General features: G+C 39.4%; 1 protein-coding gene across 2 annotated transcripts in view; it reads left to right on the forward strand.

Annotated features, from left to right (window-relative positions):
- The window catches only part of dock11 (dedicator of cytokinesis 11), a 147,471-nt gene that overhangs the window by 13,038 nt on the left and 119,015 nt on the right, over positions 1-15,418 (forward strand). For both annotated transcript variants that reach the window (XM_041779093.1, XM_041779094.1), the window contains exons 2-7: positions 344-460; positions 3,133-3,222; positions 6,111-6,193; positions 6,732-6,798; positions 14,242-14,337; positions 14,695-14,829. In XM_041779093.1, the coding sequence (XP_041635027.1) occupies positions 344-460; positions 3,133-3,222; positions 6,111-6,193; positions 6,732-6,798; positions 14,242-14,337; positions 14,695-14,829 (588 nt within the window). The remainder of the gene's footprint in view (positions 1-343; positions 461-3,132; positions 3,223-6,110; positions 6,194-6,731; positions 6,799-14,241; positions 14,338-14,694; positions 14,830-15,418) is intronic.

Genomic DNA, 15,418 nt, shown 5'->3' on the forward strand with positions numbered 1-15,418 from the left:
GCATGTGATGAATTTATTGTTTCATGGTTGCATCACTGTTTTTCTTTTCTCACCTTAGTTGGCCTTTCTGTCATGGCGCATGCTATCCCTTTTGTCTGTGCCTGTAGAAATGTTTCTGTGCACTCTGACAGTCCCGTGAACTCTGTGGGTTGACTCTCTGATCTTGTGTGGCTTTCCTTAACATGGTCGGTGGAAAAAAGCTCAGCTCTTGCTCACTGATCTCAAATAGAAGCTGTAAGTGGAGCTTCTCAGATCCACAGTCAACACAAAGCTGTCAAAACATGCAAAAGAATGTGGATTTTAATGTACATGTGTTGCTTTCTGTCTGTTTTTCCTCTCCCAGGAGCAGCCAAAGATCATTGAACCTCTGGATTATGAAGCCGTGGTGTTCCAGAGGAAGGCCCAGATCCACAGTGACCCCCACAGAGACCTGCTGCTGTGCCCTGTCGACGATGTCTCGGTGAGTCTCCATGTCTCTTGGACCTGCTCCTTCTGAGGTCATCTTCCTCCTCAGGATAAAGGGAAAAGCCTGGAAGCTGTGGGGTTTATCCCACAGTCTGATCCCTCCAAACAGCATTTTATGAAAAAACAGGGAAATTATTTTCTCTAATCCCTCCCAGACTCTACATTTTAAAATAAGAAGTTGTAAAAATGGAGCTGGTTATGGTAGAGGATATTACAGACAGGTTTATGAGAGAGAGAGGACTTTTTTGAGGTAATATCCTTTTTTAACCACCTTTTTTTGACATTGTCACTATCTTCATTACCTAAACAGAAGTTTTACATTGTAAACAGGGAAGTTGCTGCTCTTCTGCTGAATTTATGAATTGTTTTTGTGTGTATAAACCTGTTTATAAGATCCTTCACCAGGAAAAAAGGCTGTATCACACAAAAAGAAAGAAACAAACCGATTGAGGCAGTAAAGCTGTGTTCTTTGAGGTAAATTCTCATTGTTACTGGAGTCCAGTGGCTTTAATTGACCAATAAGTAGGCTGTGCAGGATTCTGACTTCCTCAGAGAGGTTTTTACATTCTTAAAGATTGGTCTAATATCTCTGAAGAAGTGCTGCACGATAGGCCTGGGCGATATATGGACTTATATAATATATCACAGTAGGGGCACGCGATAAGACGATCTCAGATCGTGAAGAAATAGAATGTATCGGCGATCTGCTTAAGCTGTTTTATTGTAGAATAGGTTCTTTTATTTCTAACTCTTTGCTCCCTCTCCCCCTCCCCCTCCTTCCTGATGCAGCGGAGACTCACGCTGCAAGTAAAAGTGAAACTTAAGATTTAGTTCTTGCTAACTAATGATAATAATGATAATACATTTTATTTATAGGCACCTTTTAAAACACCCAAGGACACCGTAAAAAAACAGATAAAAGCAAACAGTGAAAAAAACAAGTTAAAAAGATGTAACAAGTAAAAAGAGGGAAAATCTGCAGAGTTACAGTCTTATAAGAAGCTGTGTCTTAGTTTTCTAAACCATCAGTGTGCAAAAACATTTATTTACACAATCTGCATTTAGCCTACATTCATGCATGGTGCAGCACCAAATCCTGCATCTCCTCCTCCTCTCGCCTTCATGAGCAGCAGGCAGGTGAGACGTTTACGTCACCCCTCATCCCAATTCACTGCTGGGAATGTGCCTAATAACCACTAAAGTAGATTTAAAAACACAGAACACGCACATAATTATTCTAAAGTGGGGCAAAAAATTCTGACATTGGTTCCAGAAAATAGATCAGAATGCAAGAAAATAAATGTTTGGAAGTTAAACATAATGTGGGAGAAGACCTCGACAAAAACCTGACCTGTTGACGTAGTATTTGAAAAATTATTCAGTGAAAAAGGTTGTTTTTTCTGGTCACTAACAAACAAACAATTTTGTCTTAAAAATTAAATGAAAAAATCGTGATAAAATCAAGATCGTGATCTGACCATTAAGAAATCGTGATATGATTTTTTTCCACATATTGCACTCTCCTATATCACAGTATTTTTTTTGCCTTTGACAGTAACAGTGTTATATCGCGGTGTTACAAAATTTAAAAGAGATAATGCTTTGAAATCCAAATTCAAGTGTTATAAACCTTCTTCTCCCCTTGCAGTCTAAGTTTTAAGTTTCATCTCTTTGCTGCTGAGGTGTGTTAAACTGCTAATGACTTTCACATTAACTTAACCATGATTTTCCTGACCTCCATGTTGCCATAGTTTGGCAGAGCCCCAGAAAGCTCTCCCTTTTATCCCCCCTTATGGGCAGCCTTGTCTGCATATGGCTATTCTTTGTGCATGGCATACTGAGATAGTAACACTCCAGTTTTTACTGTGCAGGGAGAAGCTGGAGACATGTAAACTTTATACTTTTGAAAGCGAGTTGGATTAGATTCAACTCTGCCATTATCAGAAGTCCTGCCTCCTCAATTCTGATTGGTCAGTGAGAAATGATATTGACATGTGAGGCACTGTTCCAAAAGTTAGCCTGTTTCCATTGGAGAGCACAGGCGACCAGAACAGCTGACTCAGAGCGTGTTTTTACAACCTATGCTGCACTGAAAACACTAAAATAAGCATAGGCCCTTTACCTACTTACCTTTGAAAAATTCCAGGTGGCTTATGAGTTTACTAGAACTTCCCCAGTCTTTTTCCCCCCATTTGCCAACGTTTTTTAAAACTATGAACAGCACACCTGGGCTGAGATCTCCAGAGTGAGCCGCCGAATCAGCAGATTTTTCTCGTTAAGCTGTCTGAGTCAAACAGGAACAAAGAGCTGTAAAATATCACTTTCTAAAGGAAAGGTTTCCCATCATTAATCACCGTTCATCCCCAAAATGCCAGGCTCAGTTATTCATAGGTCAGCTGGGTCAAATACAATCCACACAGGTACCTCTCCTAGCAGCTAGCGGAGCTTCCCGCACATGTGGTTTTGTTTAGAGTCACATCTCGCTCTGTGTCTATTTTTTTTCCTGTTGACACTCATCTGTTTCTTTTCTGTCTCGTGTTTTCTCCTCCTCACTTTCTCTTTGCCTTGTGCTTGTAGTTTCCTGCCGTGCAGCTAAAAGAATGAAGAAGAACTGCCAATATCTCAGTCAGACTTTTCGTTTTACTCGTGTGTGTCTTGAATTTGCAGGAGTCCCAGATTTCCCGGCAGAGGAGGACCGTCGTTCCCTCCGTGCCTCAGAATGCTGAGCGAGAAGCCAGAAGTCTGTTTGCCAAAGAGGTACTAAAACACAGCAGTCATGTATGAGAATGTGACACTTTATAGCCATGACATCTCGTTCTTATGCAGTTCTGTCTAAGAATAAGCATGGCTGGACTGAAAAGTCACATCTTCACAGAATACACCTTTTTAGTACAATGCGCCAAATAAATAGAAAACATTTTTTTCATGTTTGTCACAAATACAAAGATTAAATACAAAATGCAGTTTTTTAAAATGATGATCTCATTTATTAAGGGAAAAGCCATCCAGACCTACCTGACCCCCCTTTTAATCATCCCCTCTTGTTAAATCATGGATTAACTGTGATTAACCACATATTTTGGAAAGCTCAGTTCAATTTCACGAGGCCTTATTACCACCAGACCTGCTGAATCAGAAATCCCTTAAATAAACCGGTCTGACAAAGTGAAGTAGGCTAGAAGATCTCAAAAAGCTGCACATCATGGTGCCACCCAAAGAAATTCAAGACCAGACTGGAAATCAAGTCATTTACATCTATCAGTCTTGAAAGGGCTTTGGACTCCAGCAGTCCATGGTGAGAGCCATTACCTACAAATGCAAAAAAACTTGGAATAGTGGTGAACCTTCACAGGAGAGGCTGGCCTACCAAAATCACTCCAAGAGCACATCGAGGACTCATCCAGGGGGTCACAGAAGAACCCAGAACAACATCTAAAGACCTGCAGGCCTCGCTGCTGACCAGAAACAACCTCCCGATTATCCCCAAGAATTTTGGAATTACACTCTGTGTACTTACCAGACAAAAGTTGGACTTTCTGGAAGGTGTGTGTCCCCGGCATAGCACAACATTTCATCAAAAGGACGTCATACTAACAGTCAAACGTGGTGGTGGCAGGGTGATGGTCTGGGGCTGCTTTGCTGCTTCAGGACCTGGACCACTTACTATATTCAGCTCTCTACCAGAAAATCATGAAGGAGGATTTTCTGCCATCAGTTCATGACCTCAACAGTGGTTCCCAACCTTTTTCCCAAGACCCACTTAGAAAAAGTGTTGTTTACATCAACAAAATCCCAACATAAAAAGCCTATGACACTTGTTAATGACAAAAGATCAATCTAATAACTCCTGAGTTTCTGGACTCTTTTCTTATTTTAACCATAAAAGGCCCAGAAAATGTCCTGTGAGTTAGTGCTTTTGCCCATTTTTCCACAATACTTAGAACTTTTAATATATGGCAGTTATTTACATTTTATATAAATAACTGCTGTATATTATTTTAACAGTTGAAAATACAGAAATACAAAAAAGGAGGGAACTTGATGCTAGGTATTTAGCAAGAAAAGGGGATATTACGTAATAACCTCATTGTGGCTGTGAAGCATAATTTCTCAGCTTTCAGAAACCGTTTGAATTTTTCCGATAACAAAAGCAGTCGTGTAATTATGGTAATGCAAAGAGTGCTTCAATAGTGCATCGCTGACAATGCGCTTAGTTTTAAGGGTTGAAAACTATCTGTTATTACAACTGTGAATTAGGGCTGCTCTAGAGAAATAGAAATGAAAAAGGATCTGAAATTCTCCAGTTTGAAAAGTTGTTCATTTATGAGAAAAAACACCAGATTTTTTTTTTTACATTGAATGTAAAAAAATGTAAGTGAACCAGAACTTAAATATGATGTCACACTGTTGCAGATTTAACGTTTTAAAAACGTAACATTTTTTAATCTCTAATGCTAAAATTTAAGACTTTTTAAACTAATAAATTTTGAGTTTTTCTTCCAAATGTACAACTTTATTTATATCAAAAATTTCAAAATTTTCCCTCCCATTTTTATTTATCTTTATTTTTTGTATTTTTGTTTAAAAAAAATTAGTGGATCTTCTTTATTTTTTAAAATCTTTTTGGGGCCATTACACTCTGTTGTACATGAATCATGATTTAAAAAGACACTGGGGTCAGGCAAATCTTGTATCACTAGTTTTCATGATTTTAATGTGTTTTTTTTTTAACCGTTGCTGCTGGTCACCCTTTACATCTGTAAGTGAGTTTTCACCAGTTTAAAGGCAATGAAAGTCTTAAAAATATTCTGACTGTGACTATTCAGTGTCAAATTAATTAAGATACAGTTTTTTTTCATACCCCAAAAAGCAGTGATTTTGGAGATACAAGGTTTTGGCCTGATGCCAGTGATATGTACATCTAAGTTCGATAACCTCAGTACAGACAACCCTCTTGGTATGACCCATTTGTTAGGTTTTTAGCATAATTTTAGGTAGTTTGAGAGAAACTAATTTCAACAAACTGAGAGCAGACAGGTCAAAGCCCCCCCCCCCGTCTTAAAGCCTGGACTTAAATCTGATGATATGTTTAAGCACAGCCTGCCAAGAGTGGCACAACCGGCATAACCAGTTATTAGGTTTCTAGATTTGGATGGCATTTTCCCTTTAATAAATGAAATTATATTAAAAAACTGCATTTTCTATTTACTCAGGTTAGCTTTGTCTGATATTTAAATGTTTAAATGTGGAAAAAAGAATGCATCCAGTGGAGTAATACACTTTTACAAAGGATAAAATGTAATATTGGATTTTTATGACATTCATCCACTCTGTCAGTGTGCTCTTGTGACTTTAATACAGCTTTTAAACAGCTGTATGAGTAAATAAACCAAATTTTACTAAACAGCTATTGAGCAACGACACTTTCACTTGGCTTTCAGGGACACCAAACAAAAATCCTTGCAGAGGCAGACTTATTTTGGGGTTCATAAATGAAAGATTACAGCTCTGAGATCTCATCTCTCTCCTCTTGCATAAGCCACAGTCAGAAGAAAACACTTTGTGCCTTGTTAGGTAACTTGCTGTTTCTGCATGCTTGTCATATTCCCTCTGTGCTGCCTCTAATCCAGCTGTCTTTTTGGCAGTGCATCAAGATGTACAACACAGACTGGCACGTAATCAACTACAAATATGAGGCTTACTCTGGTGACTTCCGCATGCTGCCGAGGTAAGGAAGAAATTCACTCTGGATATGTGGAGAAATTAGGTTGTAGATGTGCAAAACATCTTCTGAGTTCTATGTACATGAGATTTACTCAGCTCCCATGGCGCTGCTGCAAGACGACATGCTGCAAATCTCAGCAGAGCAAGTACGGCCTACAAATTGAAATAACTGCACTGCAAGCTCAGCCAGATTCCCTTCAAAGCAGCAGGTGCAGCCCAGATGTTTTGAATCCATATTAACATGGATGTAGAGCTTCCTAAGAAAGTTATTTTATTGCTGCAACCTTCACTTGGATCATAAATTGAACAAAAGGTGAAAAAAAGATTAAAATGCCATCAAAATTCAAGATAAATGAATAAAAAACAAGACGGCAAAAGATTTGCTAACTCATAAATATCAAGCATAGCAGAGGAATCACTGTGAAATGTGCAGAACACGCTTAAGGAAGTAGAGAGAAAGCAGAGCTCACCACAGGGAGAGCACTGTAGGGAAGGATGCTGATTTATTGCACACTGATGACTCTCACTTTTTTTTTCCAAAGCAAAGGCCTGAAGACGGACAAGCTGCCTGCTCATGTGTTTGAAATCGATGAAGACGCCAAAGATGAGGTGAGTAGAGCGGCGTTACTTCACAGACATCGATTTTACAGTGAGAATGAGCGGTCTGCTGTAGAATCACTGAGCTCTGTAAGGACAGAACAACACATGGTGTGTAACTTAGAGATGCCTTGATTTGTTACGACCTGATCATTATTGGCTGAGTTAAATCAAAAATACCTGATTGGAAGATTTGGAGTGGTGCTTCTAGTCAGCAACCTGAGTTGACCCTTCTTTTTTGAATGATTCGACTGAATTTGTTGAATGTTTTCTGAAGTTGTTGATGTGCATGGGTGCCCAGATCATTCATGGTCTTGGACATCCTCTCTGCCTAAATCTGTAGTTCCATTCAAACACACATAAATGGGACATGCATTGTTCAGCTAATGAATCAAAGATCTGCCTTGCAACTCCCTAAAATTTGGCGCCCCTTTTTCATCCATGGGGGCCTGGACCCCAGGTTGGGAACCAATGCTCTAGGATAGTGTTTCCCAATCATTTTTCCTTTTGAGCCCCCCCTATATGTACCCAGCAAAAGTGGGGACCTCCCAGGACCCAATAGAGAGGAAAAAGTAACACACTGGCATCAAAAATCAACATTGATTTTAACTGTTTCACTGATAAAATCCTAAGAAACACCTTTGCATGCTTTTCTTATCAATCATTTGTTTAAACTACTTAATAACGGCTTTGGTTTTTCTCAGCTGAACAAAATAAGTAAAAGCATGTTGTTGAGTGAATAAGTATGACTGGTGATCGTTTTATCAGGTTACACTGCCACCTGTAGGAGGTCCCAGTACACTACACAGTTAAGTAGACTGACCAATCTAAACCAGCAGCTAAATCAAAACTGTAAATATAATCGATGTCAGTATTAGCTGCAGAAACATGGGATTAAAGCATGCTTAGTGTCAATATAAATGGTCTTTACAACTCATTTAGATAAAGCATGCGTTAAGAGAACAAAACTATGAGCAAAATGAGGAACCATGTCCCGCCTGGAGAAGTATTGAGCTGTTCAGTTGTGCAGCAAGACTCCCACTGACTTATGGTCCATCAAGCTACACAGCAGCATGACCCTTGAAAGACTGAGTGCAGGACAGAGAAACCAGCAGCCTCGTACCCACTATAAATAGCCTTTATCGATCCTCCTTCCCCCCACCCTTCACCGGATAAACGTAGGCAGAGGGAGGGTTTAATTGAAGGAAAATAAATGCTGCTGTGCTGCAGGGACTGGAAGGAGATGGCTGTGTTACTTCTACAAATGGCCCGTGCTACTGTTGCATCACTTCTACCTTGTCTTTCCCTACAGTGCTTGCAGTTCTTGGCTTTAAAGAAGAATACTCAGAGCATAAATAGTTGAAATATCTTTGCTAATGTTTGCTTCTCTGCACCTTTTATACAGCATTTTAAATGCACACAAGGACCATAACAATAAGTCAATACTGAAGCACTCAGAGAACAGAGGGATTAGGTGACAATGCTAAGTAAACATAGTAGCCGCTGGCAGTCGATGTACATCGGAGGGACGTATGGATGTGAGCAAGATACAAGAGGAAGAGCCGGCCAATTAGATTACAGGACAAAGCCGGAGAGGAAGGAGGACAAAAATGTCACTTCAATGTGATTAAACTCAGCTGTGCACACACGTCAGCCCTCTCACTCAGTGTCATGATCCAGTGTGAGTGTCATTCTCCAGGCTTGCATTAATTTAATCAGGCCCTCCTTGTACTGTAAATTTCTCCACGTGGCCGGATGAATTACCTCTCAGAATCTGTACATGTTTACACGTGGGAATGAGAGTGCTCACTCAGAGATCTTCCCTTGTGATGAGTGTTTGTGTTCATGAACAGTCCCATGATGGTTATGAGATGGAGAGGCTGCACTGACACAACTGAGGCTGTATTATGAGGACTTAATAATGTGAAACTAAACATATTCGGCTGAAAATTGATTTGCCTGGACACAGTGGGTTTAGATTTGATGTATTTTTCACTGACTGACCTATGTTAACCCTCTTACTGGGTGCCCTAGATGACTACAGTCATATTCAAAGACTGCATTAAAACATGGACTTAACTGCTGCAGTGCCTCTTTTATTTTGAAGGCTTTAGTTTGATGTTGAAGTTGGCATCATTTTAGTTTGTGTGAGTCTGAAACAAGCATATTTGGACCAAAGCACAACACAAGTATGGGCAGGGACCAGTGTTGTAGTCAAGTCACCAAACCTCGAGTCCCTAGTGTTCAAGTCCAAGTCGAGTCCTAGTCACCAAAGAAAAATCAGTGTCGAGTACTCTTTACCTGAGTCTGAGTCGAGTCCCCATTACCCCCTGTTCAAGTCCTAGACGAGTCCCCAGTACCTAAAACCTATAGCCAAATTAAATTAAATGATCAATTATTTTCAAGCCATTCCAGCTTTAAAGGTGGGCTACACTGATGTTTCATTAATGTATGAATTTCTTCAACTTTTTATTCTAAAGGGCAAGAGGAGCTGTTACACTCTTCATGTATGAGTTATATTAACATGATTTTTTTGTGTGTTGAGGGTGGAAAAATGAGACATGTTTTTAACTGAGCTCATGCTTTGCCTCTGTTTTATACTAAATACTCCTCTTTTAAAATGACTGGATTTATTCAGCTTTCTCATTAAAAACTAAAATTCCAATTTCCTGTGTGGGACATTTGAACATATCATAAAAAGGTCTTAACTTCGTCCCCCCTTTGATACTCTAAAGTCTGAGTTGTCATCAAACATATCATAGTTTTACTGTATGTCACCTTGTTTAGCTCACTAATCAGCATTATCTTGCCAATGTAAATGCAGATTTCAACGATGGATTGATATTTTTAACTAATGGATCTCACTACAAAGTTTAAGAGTTTTATCACTCTAAGACTGGGGAGGATTACTGTACAGCAGCAACAGCTGCTAATATGACCAGTCTGAGCAGCTGATTGAGATTTTCGCGATTCAAAGGTAGGCCAACTACATTTTTGTTTAATTTCTTGTAGATTACTGCAGGAGTACAGGTTTAAGCTACCTATCAGCTCCTCTCTCTGTCACCCACGCTTGCCCGCTGTTCCTGCTCTCTCCTCTGGTTGTTTAAACAGACAGCAGGTTAGACTCACGTGAACGCGCTTGCAGGTGAGCGCACACCGGGCGCTGCGTGAACACTGGTCAGTTATGAGGGGTTTTCTCACACAAAAACAACAAATATTACAAAATAAAACAGTCTTCCCGGAAAAGGTTCGAGTCCTCCTCTTCATCCTCGAGTCCTGGTGCAGTTAAAGCTCGACTCCGAGTCAGAGTCATCAGCGCTCGAGTCCAAGTCGAGTCACGAGTCTGCCAAATCAGGACTCAAGTCGGACTCAAGTCTGAGTCCTGAACTCGAGTACTACAACACTGGCAGGGATGAGCATCTTTAGTCCAAAATAACTGTTGTGGATGCTTAGTGAGATTCTGATTTTGGTTAGCAAAACCCTCAGTCATTTACCATGAAGCAGACACCTCAGAGTCTGTACCACAGCTTAATAATCATCAACACATAATTAATTTCAGCTACTCTTCAAGTTGGCTCTTTTTCCAATGGGCGGCTGCGGGATGGCTGTGTGATGGCCTGTGTTTCACTTTGGCATGCAGCTTCCACTTGAGGCGGGGCTTTCAGACTGCCTACTGATATATGCATTTCATACACTAAGACTCTTGTAAATGGAAGGCTTCCTCTACTACAAGCTGAATGCATCTCTTGAAAAATAGACTGGAAGAAAATAAATAGAGAGCCATGCACACCCTGTTTTAGTAGATCTGTACACATCCACATTGGTAGGATGAGTCACAGGCAAGATAAAGAGTGCAGTTATATCCTTGGTTGTGGTTTTCAAACTAAAAGCATATGCTGGCATTTCTGTTTAGAAGCCTATCTTGTATGGAAAAAATGATTTTATTTTCAGCCTTTTGTGTATATTGTACATTTTGTATATTCTGTGAGTATTTTTGTGAACTTCTTCTCACATTTGGGTTTGCATTTGGGTGTTAGATAAGAGTGCTGTCACAGTAAAGTGCTCAACAGTGCCCACACACTTTTCCGGCAGTGGTTCTCAAATGGTGTGGCAAGGCACAGTGTGCCATGAGTCAAGTCTGTGTGTGCCTTGGGAAATTGTACAACCATGCATAATTACTAGGACTATAAAATTGGAAAAACCTCTGAGAAAACTAACATTTTCTGTAGTATTACTGGTATTTTCTTGCTGCACCATTGTTTCATATGGTGTAAAAATGGCCTCTAACAGGAACAAAAAGTTTTTAATTTGCTACAACAGATTACAAAATCAACAGCTGTGAGTAAGGATGATTTAGCTGAAATCTATGCTGCAAAAATATGAATTTTCACATGTATTTTTGTGTGATTCAGTTGTTCCCAAAAGGTGTAGCGTTGTGAATTTGAACAACCATACATTTTTACTACAACTATACATCAAATAAAAATCCTGCAATACTGAAACTTCGCATTGATATGGGGATGTGTGCTTTGAGGTTCTTGATCTCAGATGTGCCTTGAGCAAAAAAGGTTTGAAAATCACTGACCTATAGACATTTCTCAAAATCCTTATTACAGTGCTTTTAATGCATGACCAAGCTAACCAGCTACCTGAGTACTCATGATTTTGAAACATTTGATTTGGTGCAAAAATAGTGTTCAACTTCAAGTCAAGACCATACTGGTGCCTTTTATCAGTGCTTATCTTTATTGCAGTATTTACATTTTACATGATTATGTTATAATATATTGTAGTTTGGTGTTTTTATTGCTTCATACTGCGGCAGCATTCAACAGCCTCCACTCGTAGGCTCGTTTGACATTTCCCACCAATCAGCTTAGACATTCAGGGGTTGTGGGTTTCGTTTTATTTTTGGTGGAGATTACGAAAAAGCTGTTTTTCTTGCCTAGAGGTTGATATCTTACAAACCTTAGCCTTCTAAAGGAGCAGGTATCGTTTCACTCTCAGGTGGTTCTAAAATGCTCCTCCAGCTGTTTTCCTTAGTAAAACTTACTTTTCCAGCCTTTTGCTGCCCTGTCCCTACTTTTTTGAGACATGTTGCTGCTATCAAATTCAATATGAGCTAATATTTTCATGAAATTGTGAAATAATTCAGTTAGGGCATCTGACATGTTGTTTGTGTTGTATTGTGAATAAAAAATGTGAGATTTGAAAAGCATTGCAGTCTAGCGCCCAGCTTTTTTGGAATTTGAGATTGTATGTTTTCATTGGTAGGCAAGATACACCGCACATTTACACATTACACTTCTAGTTTTTACTTTCCAAAGTACAAACTAGAAAAGCATTGTTTTGCATTAATGTGGAGAAACTCACCTTGAACTCACAGAATGCTTTTATTTCGAGTGTTTCCTGGTTTAGTTACAAAATTATTAACGTCACTTGTAGGGGGATCTATTGAGGTTAAAACCATGAAGAAAGACCGCACTGTGACCAGGAAGTTGTAGCCACATGTAGCAAACATGTCTGGTTTAAATTGGATAATCTGACATGTACTGTAGCTGACATGCAGCTGTTACACTGGCCACACAGTAGATGTTTTAAGCCCACTTTATGGCCTTTTTACCCACCGCTCCATAAGTATGATTGGAGGTTGTGGCCCGCTTCAAGGCTTGTCACAACCAATCGCTGGTCCTTAATAATCCTAAAGTGTGTGGTGGCAGTACGATTATGTGACTGCTTATAAATGTTTGATGCATCACACTGTTTTGTACATCACTTGAATTTCAGATTCTGTTCATAAACTTGTGAAAAATAGTCCACAATTACAAATTGGTCCACGCATTTGAAGATTTGTGCACATATTTGCAATTCTTTGCAGATTTGTGTACAGATCTTAGTACATATTTGCCAATAGTTTTGCAACACAAATAGTTCTATAAGAGGGGTCTTTCAATAGTGAACCTACAAAAAAACAGGGTTGAGTTTTTGTGCAGCTACAGGTTAAATACACTTCCTGAATGTACACACATGGACAAAATTGTTGGTACCCCTCTGTTAATGAAAGAAAAACCCACAATGGTCACAGAAATAACTTGAATCTGACAAAAGTGATAATAAATAAAAAATCAATGAAAATTAACCAATGAAAATCAGACATTGCTTTTGAATTGTGGTTCAACAGAATTATTTTTTAAAACAAACTCATGAAACAGGCCTGGAAAAAAATGATGGTACCCCTAGAAAAGATTGAAAATAATGTGACCATAGGGACATGTTCAACCAAGGTGTGTCCTCTAGTTAGCATCACAGGTGTCTACAAACTTGTAATCAGTCAGTCGGCCTATTTAAAGGGTGACAAGTAGTCACTGTGCTGTTTGGTGACATGGTGTGTACCACACTAAACATGGTCCAGAGGAAGCGAGGGAGAGAGTTGTCTCAGGAGATTAGAAAGAAAATTATAGACAAGCATGTTAAAGGTAAAGGCTATAAGACCATCTCCAAGCAGCCTGATGTTCCTGTGACTACAGTTGCACATATTATTCAGAAATTTAAGATCCACGGGACTGAAGCAAACCTCCCCGGACGTGGCCGCAGGAGGAAAATTGATGACAAATCGAAGAGACGGATAATACAAGTGGTAACAAAAGAGCCCAGAACAACCTCCAAAGACATTAAAGGTGAACTCCAAGGTCAAGGTACATCAGTGTCAGATCGCACCATCCGTCGTTGTTTGAGCCAAAGTGGACTTCATGGGAGACGACCAAGGAGGACACCACTGTTGAAAACAAATCATAAAAAAGCGAGACTGGAATTTATCAAACTGCATGTTGACAAGCCACAAAGCTTCTGGGAGAATGTCCTATGGACAGACGAGACAAAACTGGAACTTTTTGGCAAGGCACATCAGCTCTATGTTCACAGATGCTTTTTTCCAGGCCTGTTTCATGAGTTTGTTTTAAAAAATAATTCTGTTGAACCACAGTTCAAAAGCAATGTCTGGTTTTCATTGGTTAATTTTCATTGAATTTTTATTTATCACTTTTGTCAGATTCAAGTTATTTCTGTGACCATTGTGGGTTTTTCTTTCATTAACAAAGGGGTACCAACAATTTTGTCCATGTGTGTAGGTTTTGGACCCCGATGTTACTTGCAGTCATATGTTCAGTCTGCATCTGTTACAGCTTTTTTTCTTTTCAAATAACCTTTTCAGTAAACTTGATCCCTGATCTGATCTTAAATCTGTTTGGATTGTTTTTTTCTGAAGCAAATGCACAGTCATATGCTTGTTTAAAAAGTGTTTGATGAAGATATGGTGCTAAAAATCTCACACGAGAATCTTCTGCCCTGTAGAGTTCAATCTGGGATGCCTATCATGACAGAATCATTAACCTGAATTAACCAGCTTAATAAAGTCTGTCCAGATTAAGTTCCAGTGTTTGTGTTTGTGTCTTTCAGGACTCATCATCTCTGTGCTCCCAGAGGGGAGGCATCATGAAGCAAGGCTGGCTGCAGAAAGCCAACATCAACAGCAGCCTTTCTGTCTCCATGAGGGTGAGTCACAGCCAGACGTCCTGTCTGTTATTCATGCAATGTTACAGCAACAGATGAATCAACAACAGCAAAACAGAGAGAGCAGAACAAACACATGAAGGAAGACATTACAACTGCAGATCTGACATTAAAGCTGTGTTATTTACATCTGGGAAGCGTAGTTACTGAAATCTGCAGGTGTATTAGTCTCTGCAGGGATTCTCTTTAGTCCGAACTTTTAGTCATGCCAGCACATCAGTTTGAGTGTGATGATGGATCTGTTTTGGAGCTGCATTTTTTGCAGTCTTTCTCTATTGAGTTTTTTAGTCTGTTTGTTATGTACCTTAATGATTTTCCCTCTATTTCTGTGAACTGCAGGTGTTCAAAAGGAGATACTTTTACTTGTCTCAGCTCCCTGACGGCTCCTACATCCTCAACTCCTACAAGGATGAGAAGAACTGCAAGGAGACTAAAGGATCCATCTACCTGGACTCATGCATAGATGTTGTACAGGTATGCAGAGCTGAAAAGATATTTAAAAAAGTATGAAAATAGGCCTTTTTTTTGCATGGAACTTATTTGACATATTTTGGGATGTTAAAAACAAGGAATGCACAATATAATCAGCATATTGGTATCCATAGATAATAGCTTGGAAGGTTTTGAGCTTTAGTCTTTGGATTTAAATGCCTTTCAGTTTTGGTCACTTTTTGGTCTCTCTTCTTTCCTTAATTCTTTTAGTTATTGAAAACTCAGACACATTTCAGTTCAAGTTTAGTCCATAAAAGTCCTTACATTTTAGTCCAAACTTTTACTCAAAGTGTTAATTCCTTTTTAGTATATATTTTTGGGATTTTTATGCCTTTATTTTAGAGAGGAGCACAGTGAATAAGTTGGAAAATAGGGATGAGAGGCATGCGGGAAAGAGGCAGTGAAAGGGACCTAACTGGTAGACCATCTGTGCCCCAGAAAGTTTATTCTTTCTGACACCTTTGAGTCAGATGAAATCTGCTCACTGGCTGGGCTGTATTCACACCTGAAATAAAACATTTATGTTACATGATCAAGCATGAGTCCTAACGCACGGTGTGTCTGTGGTAGA

Source organism: Cheilinus undulatus, linkage group 22 (genome assembly GCF_018320785.1).
Source record: "Cheilinus undulatus linkage group 22, ASM1832078v1, whole genome shotgun sequence".
NCBI classification, from domain to species: domain Eukaryota; kingdom Metazoa; phylum Chordata; class Actinopteri; order Labriformes; family Labridae; genus Cheilinus; species Cheilinus undulatus.